At 33.3% G+C, this 17,175-nt stretch overlaps 2 protein-coding genes across 2 annotated transcripts; both read left to right on the forward strand.

Moving 5' to 3' along the window:
* Positions 1–2,977: 2,977 nt before the first annotated feature.
* Positions 2,978–11,305, forward strand: LOC129882127 (iron-sulfur assembly protein IscA-like 1, mitochondrial). Its single transcript, XM_055956285.1, has 3 exons — positions 2,978–3,225; positions 10,215–10,332; positions 11,003–11,305. The coding sequence occupies exons 1-3, from the start codon at positions 3,036–3,038 to the stop codon at positions 11,094–11,096; spliced, it is 402 nt and encodes a 133-aa protein (XP_055812260.1). The 5' UTR covers positions 2,978–3,035; the 3' UTR covers positions 11,097–11,305.
* A 3,095-nt stretch (positions 11,306–14,400) lies between these two features.
* On the forward strand, positions 14,401–17,175 carry LOC129882123 (F-box/LRR-repeat protein At1g67190-like). Its single transcript, XM_055956282.1, has 2 exons — positions 14,401–14,719; positions 15,278–17,175. Exon 2 carries the CDS (start codon positions 15,713–15,715, stop codon positions 16,970–16,972), a length of 1,260 nt encoding a protein of 419 aa, XP_055812257.1. The 5' UTR covers positions 14,401–14,719; positions 15,278–15,712; the 3' UTR covers positions 16,973–17,175.

Consider the following 17,175-nt stretch of genomic DNA (forward strand, 5'->3'; position numbering starts at 1 on the left):
ATTGACCAGCGGCAAGAAATTGGTAAAGATGTTTAAAAAATTTATTGTAAGCAATTTCCATATATATTATAAGGAAATAAATAACATTGAAAGAACAAAAAAAAAAGGAAATAAAATGTTGACTTCGTTATGAAATATAAAACAATAAAAAAGAATATAATAGAGAGAAGACTTCTTATTGGATTAGAGATCGAGGGATTGATGTATTATTTATATTGACAGAAACCCTTTATTTATAGCAGAAAACTGACTTGATTCCTAACCAGAATTCATAACTTTTCTACAAAGGAATCTACATAACAAACAGTTCCTATAACACAAATATGTTTATTATAGACTTTTAAATATTCAAGGGTTACATGGTAGGATAGATACTGAATTAACAAATTGAAATTATTTTTATTGTGGTTTCAATATGATGTATTTCATATGCATATTTTTAAAATAATTTGATATTTGACATGGTATTCAATATTTATAAAAAAAAAAATATTGAGGTATCAAATACTAGATCAAAAGAGTATTGTTAACAAATATATATATATATATATGATTAATTTCTTAGACGTTGTAACTCTAACTATTGTATCTAGATTGAAATGTCCTTTTGGTGTATTTGATTAACGATGTTAATATGGATATACTAATTAATATGTTTTTTTTTGAAAAGTCTGAGTCATAATGCTATATTATATGAGTATATATAAATCAAAGTCGAACAAAATTAAAATCTCACTGAGAATCAAATCAGAGGACAATAATTCCTTTTCTAAATATATTCGAAATAATTCTAAAATAAGATGTATTAAAATGTTAAAAGTTACTAATAGCATTAATTACTAATTAATGCTATTAAATAAAACTATACACATGCTAAAAATAACTACATTTCCCCCCTATAAATCAACTGATATTCGACAATCCCTTTACAAAATCATGGCTTCTTCAAGCAACTTTTTACTTTACGCCATCACCTTCTTTTTGTCTTTATCAATTATTGTTTTAACTGTACAATTCAGATCAATTATACAATCACATATATTATTTTTTGAAGCATGCCGTAAAGATTACACTAAAGATTGAAATTCCAATTTATGTTTGAGAATTTTGAAGTCACGCTTCAAAATCACGTCTTCAACATAACTAGAGAACTTTGTGCTGAATATTATCGACGCGGGAATCGAGAACGCAACCAATACACAAACATACATAAAACAAAGGCTCAATGACCCCAAAACTGCTGATCATGACCTAAAATCAGCACTAAATGAGTGTGTTGATTGCTTTCAAGCTGGAATTGGATCCCTTAGAAGTGCATATGGTGAGATTAAAGATGACAATGAATATATGACAGCAAATTCTAATCTTTCTTTGGTTGATGAGCAAATATATAAATGTGGTTATTTTTTAACACAATATAATGTTGAAGAACAAATTGTTTCAATGGGGTTGAAATATGTGACATACTTTAGTTATCCAGCATTACATTTTGCCAAGGATCTTGAATCTACTCCTCCTCCACAATATTCTTTTTTGAATTATTTTGATGCATGGTTAACAATATAGTAAGTAATTTCTTTGTTTAAACTTCATGATTTTTCTTTTAGGAGATAATGTTTTTGCTTGTTATAGAATCTTGTGCTATGGAACATATCTAATTATTATTTGATTTATTTTTCATAATGTCTATGTTTTTTTATTAAAACACTACTTCAGATGAATATGGAATTATAACGTTGAAATATAATGATGACTAGTTTATTTATTTATTTATTTATCAATTAGCTAAATTCATGATAATAGAATATAAGCTGAAATCACAAAGAGCATAGCATAGTAATAGATCGTAATCCTATATATTTACTTTTTTTAAGAAAAAATATTATTCTGATTAACAATGGAATTTATTAAAAGGGAATAAAGGCAAAATAGTTTAGTGCTAATCATGTTTATTTTTCTTTTAGCTAAACCATTAAAGTGGGAATCTTTTATAAGAATATAAATTACTCCAAGAGTATTCTTCTAAATGTGTAGTCTTCTTTTGGGAGGGCTCTTTTATAGGCCTAAAAAGACCACACACTAGTTTATGAAAAGACTATCTAATTGCATGTTCTTGTACTCCAACATTAGGCTCGTGGTTGATTGAGGATAAATTGTTGCTTGACTCGAGGCTAAGTGTTTATCTATTTAAATTCCATTATGATGACGCTCAAGTTGTGAAGTAATTTGTTTTTTGGGAGGAGTTTTGATTATTCATTTTTTCTGTTTTGATTTAATTATATATTTTTAACTCAATTAATTTAAATTCGTTTTATATAACACATATTTAATGAAAAAGTATTGAATATGAATTCTAATTAAAAATTTCGGCACAATGTTTGTGGTTAGAAAACTATAATCACATTGGATGTATCTAAGCTACAAACTAACAAATATATTGATCTACATAATTTAAAACTATGACTTTTAAAGTTTAAATAAGATTTGGTTATTGAACCAAATATTTAAATATTAAATTTTTTCTTAGCTTGTTGTAAAAGTCTAAATTTCACATTTTTTGTAAGTATCTTTATATGACGTATTTCAATATGAATAATGAACATCAAACAAAAACTCAGAAAAAAAATCTTTCTATGACACTTGCTAATAATGTAATTTGCTTTTTCACACTTCTTACATCTCCATTAATAATTCGAATGCATAATCTTACAATTCCACGTTGTTGGAGGTGTTACAAGTAGTTTGTTTATTTATTTACTTTTTTTGAGCCGAAGATCTCTATGAAACAGCCATCCTATCTTGATAGGAGTAATGTCTGCATACACTTTATCCTCTCCAGACCCTCACGTTATGTGATATCACTGGGTTGTTGTATATTGACATCATTTATAATTTTTATTTTTTTTGCACCCCCAAAAAAAAATAAAAAATTCATAAATATATATTTACAGACCCCAAAATTTTCAAAAGCAAGTTGTAAAAACACAAAAAACCAGAAAAACAAAAGAGGATCCATTTGCCTACAAAACGGATCGATGGCGTCACCGGTGCTGGCGAAGGCGGCGGAGAGAATCGGAAATTCAGTCCGGCGGCAAGCAATAACTATTACGGAAGCCGCCGCCGCCCGAATTAGCAATCTCCTTCAGCAACGGCAGCGTCCTTTCCTTAAGCTAGGTGTTAAAGCTCGTGGATGCAATGGCTTATCCTACACACTCAATTACGCCGGTAAATATCATATTTTTATATATTGTTATCATATTTGTAGATGAATTTATGGTGAGATTCCTAATTAATATGATAATCTTCGAAGCGAAATTGAATTACATCAATTCAATATTTCAAATTTTAAATTGAGATGATTATACGAAAAGAGACTATAAGTTGCAATTTTTTTCTCATATTAATATAATAAAAAAATATACCTTTAAAAGAAGCAAAACCTGAGACAAGTAAAAGTGAACTTAGGGAGCACTATATTTTACCTTACATTGCTTGGACTCTTTGAAAATATCAACAGGTGTCGGATCCTCTAAAGTCAAGTATTTTAGGAGGATTCAACACAGGTGCTGTAATATTTTTGGAGAGTTTGAGCAACACCTTTATTTTTGTTAATTTGTTGGAAGTTAGATGTATAGGACTTTGGCGTAGGTTAAAGGAGGCAAATTGAGCACATATAATATCAAAGTATGTCAAAAGACTAGTAATACTCCCCCCTTTTCAATTTATGTCTTACTTTCCTTTTTGGTATGTCCTAAAAAGAGTGCCTTTTTCTATATCTAGTAAGTTATTCCAATTCCAGCATTCTACACGGCAAGCTTAAAGCCATAAGATTTAAAAGACTACACACATCTTAGTTTAAGACCACAAGATTCAAAAGTTTCCCTTTATTTCTTAAACTTTGTGCCCAGTCAAACTAGACTCTTAAATTGGGACAAAAGGAGTAATACATTTGCTTCCTCCCTACCCCCCGCCCCCCTTTTTTTTTCTTCCTTGTAATGTGTTGTTCGGGTACTTGCTACCTCCCACCAACACATGTTAACTTGATCTTCCCTACTTTATTGACTTATAGGCCACACCTTTGAGTGCAGTAATTTGTTCATTTATTTATCCGTTAAACAATTATAGCAGGAAACTAATCAAAGAAAAATGGTGTAATCTCTGCAGTTTACATAAACTCCGATGGTAAAGTAACAGTAAATAGTGTTTAGACTGGACTGAATATGATTAAGGATGTAATTCTGGCAGACAGTTTCACATGGACTGTATAACACCTTTCGGCTTAAGAAGAAACTTGTGTAACATTGCTCATTCATCTATCGCAACTCCCACTTCAAAGACATCACGCATGGCATCAAAAAGCCTTGGTTGAATGCCTTCGTAACGGAATTGGTTTCCCTTTGGATACTCCTGCAAAAAAAAAATTGGCATATAAAATTGGTGAGTTGAAATGGAGTGAAACACTAAAAGTCTTTCTATCTTTATTGTTAAACAAATAAAACAGTTAATAGTAGACATGAAGCTAGTGCCCCCTTGAGTTTTGGAAAATTTGTCTGTGATCAGTAGTTCCTTTACTATAATTTCCAAGTACGATATATACTCCTTGATATATATATATATTTTAAACAACGGATTTCATTCCTGATAAATGATTCCCTCTCGATATGGTTCTTCTTAGATAGGTTGTTCCTTCTATATCAAAGATTCAAAGTAATGACGCAGAAAGCAACACTTACCAAGGAATATGATATCCACAACCCTTGACGGGCATACACCATTGAATTAGTCCTTCTATCCCATTTGACTCCTCGTCTGGCCAATAAAGTTGAAAATAACCAGTATTTTCTCATGAGGATTCTTAGTTTTGCCTTCAGATGACCAACTGAAAAGTGTGGATTCATTCTCTGCGTCTGGTTGCATACAATACTCCAGCTTTCCTCTCGGAATGTATTTCCAAATTCATAATCTTTACTGATCTCCTTGGCCAACAGTTTGAGAAATTCATACTGTTGATCTTCTGTCATAACAACATTAACATTTGGGCCTCTTAGGTCCATCTGCGGTAAAGTAGAGGAGAGTGTACTTATTATGTAGCATTTTCACATCGGTATGATAAAATAGATTGGAACTTTTGTGCGCTACTTTGACTGGTTATTGGATAATATGGTTACTCTTTCTAAAATAAATGCTAAGAAGCGTCTTGATGCTACCGATGGATTAGAAAATTGGAGCACCTTGATCTGCTTAAATAGTATTGGCAGAGTAAAGGTAGGCTTATAATATGCTCCTTGCTACAACTTTGTTCTTTTTGAGCTTAATGCATTTGAACTTCAAGGCATAAGCTTCATTTGGGTCTATTAGTGTCAGGCATCAACTAATAAGCTACATGATGAAGAAACAGAAAAAGGAGAGATGTTTTTTTTGATAAGGTAAATGCATTTCATTTATAAACATAGCCAAAGAGCTGGCCGTTTACAAGGGGTATACCAAAAAGTAAAGAATCTACAATACATGATTCTCTACAAAATCCACCCATTCTTCTATAAAACAACGAGCTTTATGGGTTCACCAAAAGAAAATAAGTGACCGGAGGCTACTCCTCAACTGAGTAAAACTCTATTCAACCTCTTCAAAAGCTCTCCTATTTCTCTCTCTCCAAACAACCCACATCAACGCAAGAGGAACCATATTCCATGCCCTACGTCTTCTCCAACAAAACATCAATTCTTTCACAGTTTTTGGCATTGCCCAAGAAGTTCTTAACCATCGTAATATGTCCCATCATAGCCTCATGGTAAAAAACCAATGTAGGAGAAGGTAGGAGAAGATGATCCACTTCTTTGCCCTCTTCCTTGTACATGTAACACCAATTGACACATACAACCTTCCACTTACAAAGATTTTCCGCCGTCAAAATCACCCCTCTAGCTACTAGCCAAGAGAAGAAGCACACCTTCCTTGGCACCTGCGATACCCATATTGCATCACATGGAAACACATCCTCCTCCCTAATCAGAAGTTTCTCATAGAAAGATTTAACAGAGAAAACTCCATTGTTCCCTGAACCCCACCATAGAGCGTTGGGGTTATCCACCGGAGGGACTTGCCTATGTAGAAAGACCAGCAACCTTTGGAACTTAGTCACCTCTCAATCGTCGAAATTCCTTCTAAATCTCAGATCCCAAAAATCTCTCCACCATGTGCCCACCTAATTTGCTGGACCTTCAGTTCTCCTTGACATGACATTCTGAACAAATTCTGAAAATCATCTTTCAATGAGTTACCACCACACCACGTATGTTCCCAAAAATTCACTCCTCCTATTTCCAACCTTGAAAGAGATAGTTATGCTAAAATCATCCTATCCCTTCATTATGTTCCTCCACAAACTGCAGCCAAAAGGCGTGATGACATCTCTAGTTCTCCATCCCTGCTTCCCATTAGACTTAAAGGTCTATAGTCCTTCATGCAAGATGCTCCCTCCCGCTGAGGGATAATGACAACAAACGAAGCATTTAAACTCTTTTCAAATTACCACTTTCCTGGAACTCAACAATTGTATCCATCAAATTAGATCTGACCATATTCCAGCAGTGCTTGAAATATCCGTAGAGAAACCATCAGGTGGCGGAGCTTTGTTACTGGCACAACTCTCTACCGCTCTCTTCACCTCTTTCTCCTGGATTGCCCTCTCTAGCCATCACTCTCCTCCCTTCCAATACGACTGAACCCTAAACCCCCAACTTAGGCCCCCAATCTGCTACCTTGAACAAACGCTTGTAAAAATCTACAATTGTCCTTCTACTTCCTCCTCCCCATTAACCTCCACTGACTCTATGAAATTCCTTCTCCTATTAGCAACTGCTATCCTTTGGAAATTTTTGTATTGGAGTCCCCCTCCTCCAACCATAACACCCTCGAGCTTTGTTTCCAACTAATCTGTTGGGCCAAAGCCAACTCATCTAGCAACCTTTTCAACCCCTCTAACATTGCTCTTTCCTCAGTTATTATAAGACTAATGACTTAATTCATGTGTAGCTTCGTTCAAGCTTCAAATTTGTGATGATCATCAAATGGGGCGTGTTGCCATCTGATTTTTTTGTTTTGTTTTAGTGTAGAGGAATAAATAAGTTGGCATTAATGCGCTATTCTAGTGTTATGATGTAAGCAACTTTAAAGAACCTGAATGACATTTTATCAGGTAATACCGCTGCCAATTCCTTCTCAAAGAAAAGCACTAAAGCAATTAAAAACGAACACTGAAGAAAAAACTGGAGCAACAGGGAATTTGTGCAACATTTCTGAAGTAAATTTTACTTCATCATGGAGTCCACTGAAACTGTTCTATGGATTTCCCAGAAGTGAAACACTTAAACATGGAGGATTTAGAAATGGGAGTTTGTGTACTACTATAGCTTAAGATATATGCTTGAGGTAAGAATTTAACGTTTTTCCTATTATGGTTATTTTTTCCTCCTTGTGTGGTCTAAATTCTTTGTTTAACCAAGAATTATCTAGAACTAGTAGGAAAATATGGAATGATGTAAATATTGCTATAGTTATAATCTAAAGGTGACTTTTAATAACACTTGTCAATGTGTGACAATACACTCCCCCCCCCCCTCCCCCACCCACCCACCCACAAAACAAGAAGAAGGCAGTGCACTGAGTTAAATCTTAAAAATTATAGGAGGAAAAAAGGGAACAAGGACATCATAAAAGAAAGTAGGTGCAAACAGAATATGAGTATCACATTCATTAATGGTTAGATATTCTTGAAGCATTAAATTATTGCTCATTTGAACAGAGGTTTAGAATGCTGCCCTCCTTGGATAGCTCTGGCACTTAGAGAAGTAAATTATATTGGGTGGATAATGTGGTATCTTAAATAAATTATATCACAGAAAGCAAATCAGATAACTCGCAGCAAAAATTCCTTCTACGCTGGAATTTATCATTGGCCAACCTGTAAAAGGGGGAAAACACAAAACTGGGGGCACATGTAAAAGTGTATGCACCAAAAAGTAGAGAAACCATTTGCTGGGATTGGATTCCTCCAAACTAAAATAGCAAGAATGTGTAGAATATTAAAACCCTATGACACACTAACCACATGATTGAGCAAGAAATTTAATCAAGATCCTGTATTCAGTAGTTAAAGGAGGAGATCTTTCCAATTGTGTTGGATCTATATTGTGGATTTTCATATGGGAAAGCCTAGGTAGGGTTGTTGTTGTCCTTGGCATGGATGTAGATATTGATGGAAAGTATGATCTAAGGTTATCACGAAAACATGTCGAGATGTACGACATATCAATCATTAAGAACTAAAGTTACATTTGGAGAAATAAGGCAAAAAGTGAATAACTAAAAGGAGATAGCCTGTTTCTCGTCTAACAAAAATTGTGAAATCATTGAATTGAGCATTAATCAGGGGAAATAAGATGGTGATTAAAAAGAAAGCAAACCATCCTTAGCAAAAGGACATCAATATTAATCACATTCTAAAAACCCTAGTTTCATATGGACCGTGAGAATGCTGAGAAGAGAAAACTCAGATGGCTCACCTTGTTCAGTCGAGATGTCCTTTCGAGTTGTCTGATAGATGATAGGAATGCAGTTGCAGCCTGTAAACTCCTTGGTGCAATGTGTTCATTTGAAGTCATCAACCTCGTTTTTATCGCATCATAACTATTATATTTTGTGAGCTTGGTTACATCTTAAAGTAGCATAATAATAAATGCATGATGAGATGACAAAATCCATGAAAGATTACTCTACGGGCAGAGACAGATCCAAGATTTAAAGTTTATGGTTCCCAACGATCTTAAATTAAAAAAAAAAACCTTTATTGTAAGTGCCCAAGGGGAATCAAACCCTCGCTGAGGCAGGAAACAAAGCTTAAGCAAGTTCCATTTCTGCCTCTAGAACAAGAGCTTACTTTGTTACGGGGAACAAATAGTTTTAATATATTTAATAGTTTTCTCAATATAAATATCAAATAATCCTTCATTTAGTGAAGATCATCTTCTCCATGTCAAGAACGACAAATTTAATTTCATTTATGTGCACTGGGTAAGAAGTCTTCACCATTAATAGGGAAAGAGAGAACATCAGATGTATATTGAAGTGATACTTAAATCATGTTCAATTACATCTTGTTCTCATCCTGCACTTTAGAGTGGCCTTGAAACTTATTTAAGTTCACGTCAATTTTCACCCAAATTTTAAAGCAAATCATGCAAAACCCCATCTCCTGTCACACCAACCAAAACTTGGTAGATGGAAGAGAAGTGAATCATTGCCTCACCTATTAGGTGGATTAAATGTCCTCGAACTAGTACTTGCATTTGAAATTTTCTTCTACATTTGTTTGCCAATTAGTGGTTTTAAAGGTGTGCTTCAGGCACACGTAAACTCTTGGGTATATGTGTTATGCAGGTTGGGGGTGCCCTGGTCATTCAAGTGGTGTTCAGTGCAGGCAACAAGGAAGAACTATGGGTGTCAATTCTCTCAATTTGTGGTCTCTTCAAGTGGAAAACTTTTTAAAAAATCAATATAGTTGGCAAAGTGACATATTTATTGTTAATTTTTTTGAATTTAGGAATATAGAAATAGAAAATTATAAGAAATTTTTTCGATAAACTTGAATTGGAAACTTAACTGCATTTTTGCAACTTAATCTATATGATTTTCATTCACATGTTTCACTTAAGAATGGTATCAACTCGTATATCTTTATCTTTTTGTGTTTACAGTTAATTTTTTCTTTCATTGCATGTATATGTTTTATCCAATTCGCACCTTCACTTATATTCACATTTTATTTTAAATATGTGCAAAAACAAAAAAACATTCTCGCTTTAAATTGATTTGTTCTTTGTGCCACGGATCAACCGCAACCTTTGAAACTCAGGGATTGTTGGTCATTCACTTTACCTTTCTCCACTTAAATACCAGATTTAAGTACTTGACGCAAGACTCAAGTCACAAGTCCTTCAACCTTTTCCAATTGAGCCAAGCCCAGGGGGGATTTTTTATTTTTTTTGTAATGAACTCTCTCCTTTGAATCTATTCAATGTCATCATGCTCACAAAATAATCCATCAGCAGGATTTATTGGTCTCTGGTTAATGATGTTATACATTAGCAACTTGATTATTATATGGATTTCTTTTGTGGTTTTATTTCTAATCACAACCCCTTTGAACATTGTAGACGAGAAGGGTAAATTTGATGAGTTGATTGAAGAGAAGGGAGTAAAAATACTTATTGATCCTAAGGCATTGATGCACGTGATCGGTACCAAGATGGATTTTGTAGATGATAAATTGAGGTAAGAGATTTACTTGTCCGTTTCTATATTGCTGATATTAAGCTTTTTAATTTTGTGCACAAGTAGTTCATTTTGCTGTTGGATGAAAAGGACTGGAGACACCTAGTTTAAGTAATCTCACATATTTTTAAACCCTCTATAGCTTTCTCACTTGTGTGTTATCTAACTCCCCCCTTTTGCCGTTAATTTGTCTTTGGGTGTTCAGCAGTTAGTTTTGTGGTCGTCTGCTTTAGTTTATACTAATGCCATGTAACATACTCTATTAGCTGTTCTAATGTTAGTTTTTTGGTAAGCATGCTATCTATCTGTGTTTCTTTGAGCCGATGGTCTTTCGAAAACAACCTCTCTACCTGACAAGGTAGAGATAAGGTCCATGTACACTCTACCCTCCCCAAACTCCACTTGTGGGACTATATTGGGTATGATGTTGTTGTTGTTGTACTATCCATCTGTGTTCATTTCTGTCGATGAAAATTTCAGGGGGCGGGGGGTCCAGAAGAGAATCAAAGTGTTGTTAGCATGATACCTCAGATGCAGCAGCCTTATGAACGGCTGCTGCCTTGAGACAAATCCTTTAACGATGTTTTGACTTGAACAAACCTGTCCCTATTTCATATGGTGTCCTCTGCAAACAACTAGTGACGTCTTTTTACATCTTTTTTATGTGCAGGTCTGAGTTCATTTTTATTAATCCCAACTCGAAAGGGCAATGCGGTTGTGGTGAGTCTTTCATGACAACAGCAAGTAAAGGAGCTGGAAAGTGAGATGATTTTTCATTGGATATGATGTTTATAATGTACTTTTCACTAGGAATAGACAACGGATGAAATAAAGATTTACTCCTTTAATTAATATGCCACATCTTATACATAATATCTTTCTATTGTGTTTATTAGATGTAAAAATTGCCAGTCATGGCGTTTTTATAATCTACTGATGCTGATCTTACAGAAATGAAAAGATTTTCTTGTGAGTTCCAAAGTTACAGAACTATCAAACAGTAAAATTAATCTTGTATCTACCGGATGTCACCTAGCGATTAATGAAGTGGTTGAAAATTATAGGAGATAGTGCAAAGTCCAGCAAAGAAATAAAATATTAGACGATTTCTTTCAATTTACCCTGAGTCTTATTGTTATTTCATTGTTTTTTTTCCATAATCACATCATCAATCTCCTCATTTTCTTGGATGAGAGTGTGTGTGAGGTTGACTATGATCGACTTTAGGAGAGATAGAGGTAGGCCGAAGAAGTATTGGGGAGAAGTAATTAGATAGATATAATGCAATTTCAGCTTATCAAGAACATGATCGTAGATAGATAGTTGTGGAGATTACGAATTAAGATAGTAAATTAGATAGTAGAATTTTCTGTAATTATTTTTTGCTTCTTATACTTGAGTTGTATTATTTTGTTGTAGAGTGAAGACATAATAATGAGTAATTAAGTGGTGGTACAGCAATTCACAACCTGTCAATTTCTTATTGAAGTTTGTGTTCCTTCTTTAATTGTACTTTTCTACTATAAAATAAAATAAAAAGGCACCAATGAAAAACCATCTTTCAAAAATGCCAAAAAACCGTCCAATCATAGCTCTTTATCCTTGTCCTTTCAGGTGTATGTTCATGGGTACCTGACCCCACATATTTTTGTTACTAATTTTTAAAAAGATAAGTATCGAAAACATCTGAACTAATTTTTTTTTTTGAGTTTCATATCTAAATTATTGAGAGTGTGAGTTTTATACCTAAACTATTATTTATTAGTTTGAGAAACACACCTTTCTCTTTTATTACACTCTCATCATTGTATATGTACTACATTCTTTCTTTTATTTTTAAAAAATTGTCATATCACATTCCACATGGACAAAATATTTCAGCTTGACAAAAATTAAATAAATTATTAGTATTAGTTAAAGTTATATATTAAAGTATTACTATCCAATATATATATATATATATATATATATATATATTATAAATATTTTTCTTACCCTACTCCACCACTTTCTCTCACGGTACCCCTCCCCCCCTAAATTTTTAGTTTTTCTTTTAATCTTTGAAATTTTTTTAAAAGAAATTCTTACTTCATCCCCCCTCATATAATAATTTAAATATTATTTTAATAAATTATCTCACACATTTAATCCTCCGCTTCTAATTTTTCCCTCATTTTGTTATATATATAATAAGTATCTTTTACTTGTCGCGAGACTTTCTTTAAAATAAAATTTCTATTTTTTTTATATTCGATATGCAAGTAGAAAAAAAATATATGTATATATCTAACATAAAACGAAAAAAATATAATAAATAAATAAATAAATTAGGAGCGGATGGTTAGACGAGTTGGGTAAAATTTATTTTTTAAAAAAATAATAATAATAAGATCAATTATTTTAGAAAGGAATGGAGGAGGAGGTGAAGTAAGATGTTTAAAAAAATATTTTATAAGAGAAATTTTAAAAAATATATGTGCAGGGAATTGTTGGGGTTGGGGGTGGGAGACAGGGTGGATGAGTTACAGGTGAGGTGGTAGAGTTGGGTGAAAAACATATTTTAAATTTTACTTTTAAAAAAATTATTATTTTTTAAAAAAGAAATTCTTTTTTTTGGATAGTAATACATTGATCTTTAACTTTTAACTAATATTAAAAGTTTATTTCATTTTATTAATGTGAATATTTTATTCATGTGCAATGCCATGTGCCAAAGTTTTTTCAAATAAAAGAGAGAATGTATTACACACACTACTGAAGTGTGTTTTTCAAACTAATAAGTGATAGTTTAAGTATGAAACTCACATTCTCAATAGTTTATGTATGAAACTAAAAACAAATGGTAATTTAGATGTGTTTTTGACACTTATCTTATTTTAAAATAAAGATAAATTTAAAATTTGAAGTTAATAATATTATATAATGACTTTAACTCTCCACACAAAAATAATTAAATTTGTATTTAGTGTTTTTTCTAAATACAATATATAAATTTGGACAAAAATTATCGAGCTAATTTGAACCTATTAGATACGCACTTGGTCATAAATTTTTTAATAGATGATGATTAGATCAATTTGTGAGTACTTTATTTATCGAATGTATCTGTTATTTTTTATTAATAAAAATACTGAATAATTTTACGTATCAAAAAAATTGAGTACTTGATCAACATGTTTTTTTATTACATGGAAATGGAAACTATAGATTTAACGTAATTATTTGAAAACCTTATCTATTATTTCAAAATCAAACAAACTTGTTATTCTTAGTCTACGCCAGAAAATTGTACGAAATATATTAGTTAAAAATTATTTTTTATATATTTATATTAAATTTTGGACATTCTTAATAAAATTTTTGACTTTGCCATTGATCTACGATAATATTTTTTCATACATGTATATTAAATTTTGGACACCCTTAATAAAATTTTTAACATTGCCACTGGTACGATGATAATTTTTCAAATCTATCCATAAATAGAAAATATAATCTGCTCAAACTCTAATTATTGTTTCTTTTTGTTTTTTCATTGGATGTTTGATACTCAAACAAAGATCAAATTAAATATAGATTTACGTCAATAAGTCTCGCATTAAAGAGTAATTAACAACAATCACAACAACGAACCTAGAGCCCGTTTGGATTGGCTTTAAGTTGGTCAAAACCAATTTAAAGCCCATTTTCAGCTTTTGGACGTGTTTGCCTAATTCTAACTTTAAATCAGAAAGTTCTTAAAGTCGGTCAAAAATAAAAAGTTAGGATTCCTAACTTTTTTTTTCTAAGTGCTTAAAGTCATTTTTTTTGACCATGAAAATTACTTTTATATCCCTTATATTTTAATTAAATTCTCAAACTACCCTTTTTATTCTTTTAATCCTAAAATTCACATAATTTTTTTCATTTATGCACTTTTATCCAAATACTCAACTGCTTATTTATAAAAATAACTTTAAGCACTTTAAAATTCTAAAAGCACTTTATACATAAAAATTATTTTTTTTAAGTTCATCCAAACGGGCTCCTAATATATTGAGGATAACTAAAGCTTCCCTAAAGAACAAAATCAAGACCTCTTATTAACAATGAAAGACTTCTTACCGCTCCAATGTGATCTGACATTGATTCTCACGTGCGACCCGCTTTTCACACACCAACACACTTTACTGTGTGTGTTTGTGTTTGTGTTTGTGTCTGTGTCTTGTCTTTCCCACCTCAACTCTCACCCCCACCCCCACAATGCTGTCTTTACCATTTTTTTTTCACAGAAAATCGAATCAGATTCCTTCTATTGTCCCTCTCTGTTCACTGTGTGTTTTTGGTTTTGTTTTGTTTGATCGATTGATGTCTTGTTGTGGGTCATGATCATCCTATGATTCATGTGGTAAGCTTTTGTTAAATTCTTGAATATTTGGGTTTCCTCATCATCTGTGTTATCAGTTTTTTATGAGATTCTTGATTTAGATGTTTATATTGTGGAAGTTGATGAGTTAAAGATGGGATTTTTATTGCCTCAAAGGTCAAAACTTTAACTTGGTATGCTCTTTGTATCTTTTTTCAGAAACTAGATTCTTGATTATGGGTTTCGGGATTGGAATTTTTTTGAGTTAAAGATGAGATTTTTGGTTTCTAAAATATTGCCCCAAAGGTCAAAACTTTTAACTTGATTGTGTTCTGTATCTTTTCAGAAACTAGATTCTTGATTTGGTTGTCAGGATTGGAAATTGATGAGTTCTTTTTTATAACCGTGGTGTTCAGGTGTGCTTTCGTGCACCTCTACCTGTCACCTTCCACTAGAAACAGGTACTTGGTGGACACAGCTAACTCTGTCCACCAATGCTAGGATAGATGGGATGGTAGTTAAAGATGAGAGTTTTAGCTCCTCAAATATTGCTCTAAAGGTCAAAACTTTAACTTGATTGCTCTCTTGTATTTTTTTCAGAAACCAGATTGTTGATTTGGGGTTTGAAGATTGGAAGTTGATTAGTTAAAGATGGGATTCTTGTCTTCTCAAAAATTGCCCCAAAGGTCAATACTTTAACTTGGTTTGCTCTTGTATCTTTTCGGTAACCAGATTCTTGACATGGGTTTTTGGCTTGACTTATAGTGGGAATCAAGAAATTATCTCTGGTAGATTTTATCATTTGCTAGTTCAATTAAAAGGGTCTCTAGATATTCCAGTTTTGGTTGATAATGTGGGGTTTTATTAGCTTATGAAAGAACATCTTTCACCAGATGTTGACCTTTTCCTTGATAAGAATCCATTGGATAATATTGTGATGCTGTTTGGAGATTTAAGTGGCTCAATTGTATTGCTTGGACTATAGCATTGTTTTCTAGGGGCCCTTTTTTTGAATTTGTTGTTGTATTTGAGGGTATGGAGTACCTTCCTGTTGAGGTGATTGGGAACATTTTGTCCCGTCTTGGAGCTGCGCGAGATGTTGTGATCGCATCTTCTACTTGTCAGAAGTGGCGAGAGGCTTGGAGGAATCATCTTCATACACTCACATTTAACTCGAATGACTGGCCTGTTTATCATGAGCTCACAAGGAGCAGACTTGAGATAATCGTAACTCAGACGATTTTCCAGACTAATGGACTGCATTGCCTTTCGATCATCATGGATGATGTTGACGAGTTCTCTGCTGCTCCGGTAATAGCTTGGCTAATGTATACCAGAGAAACGTTACGCCAGTTACATTACAATGTCAGGACTACACCAAACATTAATATACTCGAAAAATGTGGTCGCCAGAAGCTAGAAGTGTTGGCCCTTGCACACAATACAATTACGGGCGTTGAACCTAGTTACCAAAAGTTCCCTTGCTTGAGGTCTCTTTCACTAAGTTATGTCAGTATATCGGCTTTAGATCTGAGTCTTTTCCTCACAGCCTGCCCGAAAGTGGAGGTCTTGAGTCTTGTTAGTATAGACATTGTTATGTCTGATCCACAGGCAATGATGGAGCTGACAAGTAACTCGTTGAAAGATATCTATGTCGAAGCCATTAGTTTGGATAAAATCATTTTGGAAGCGGATAGTCTTGAGAAGCTGCATTTGAAAGATTGTACACTTGAGGTCTTTGAGCTTGTCAGCAAGGGTTCATTGAGACTCCTTAAGATCGATGATGTTAGTGTCATCCATCTTGATATTGGCGAGAGTACTGAAAATCTTGAGACTGTGGATGTCAGTAATTTCACAATCATGTGGTCCAAGTTCCATCACATGATAGCAATATCATCAAAGCTGAAAAGACTGAGGCTATGGGGAGTTGTATTCGACGATGAGGATGAGGCTGTGGATATCGAGACGATTTCTGCTTGCTTTCCTCAATTAAGTCATCTATCGTTGAGCTATGAACTAAGAGAGACATCACTTCATTATGGATCGCAAGATTCTTTTCAATTGGAAAATGTGGTCGTCTTGGAGCTTGGATGGACGGTCATTAGCGACCTGTTCTCGCATTGGGTAGCAGGACTACTGGAAAGGTGCCCTAACCTGAAGAAGTTGGTAATCTATGGAGTGGTCTCAGAAACCAAAACACACGAAGAATGCCATACGTTAGCCAACTTCACAACTTTTATTGTAAGGCTTATGAAGAAGCATTTGCATGTAGATGTTCAGTTCGAATTTGAATAGACTTTGAACAACTGTTTCCTGCAGTGGAGTTCAACATTTTCTCTCATCTCAATAGGGCTAGGAGGTACATGATCTTAGTGGTGATTGTCTTTTTTCGTATATTGGTACAACACTGTTCTTTATGATAAATTTTGTCCTTGATCAAATTTTGGACTCATCTTTTTCTTTCAATTCAAGTAAACATACCGTTTGCATTTCTTCTA

The sequence above is a fragment of the Solanum dulcamara genome, chromosome 3 (assembly GCF_947179165.1).
Source record: "Solanum dulcamara chromosome 3, daSolDulc1.2, whole genome shotgun sequence".
In the NCBI taxonomy this organism is placed as follows: Eukaryota; Viridiplantae; Streptophyta; class Magnoliopsida; order Solanales; family Solanaceae; genus Solanum; species Solanum dulcamara.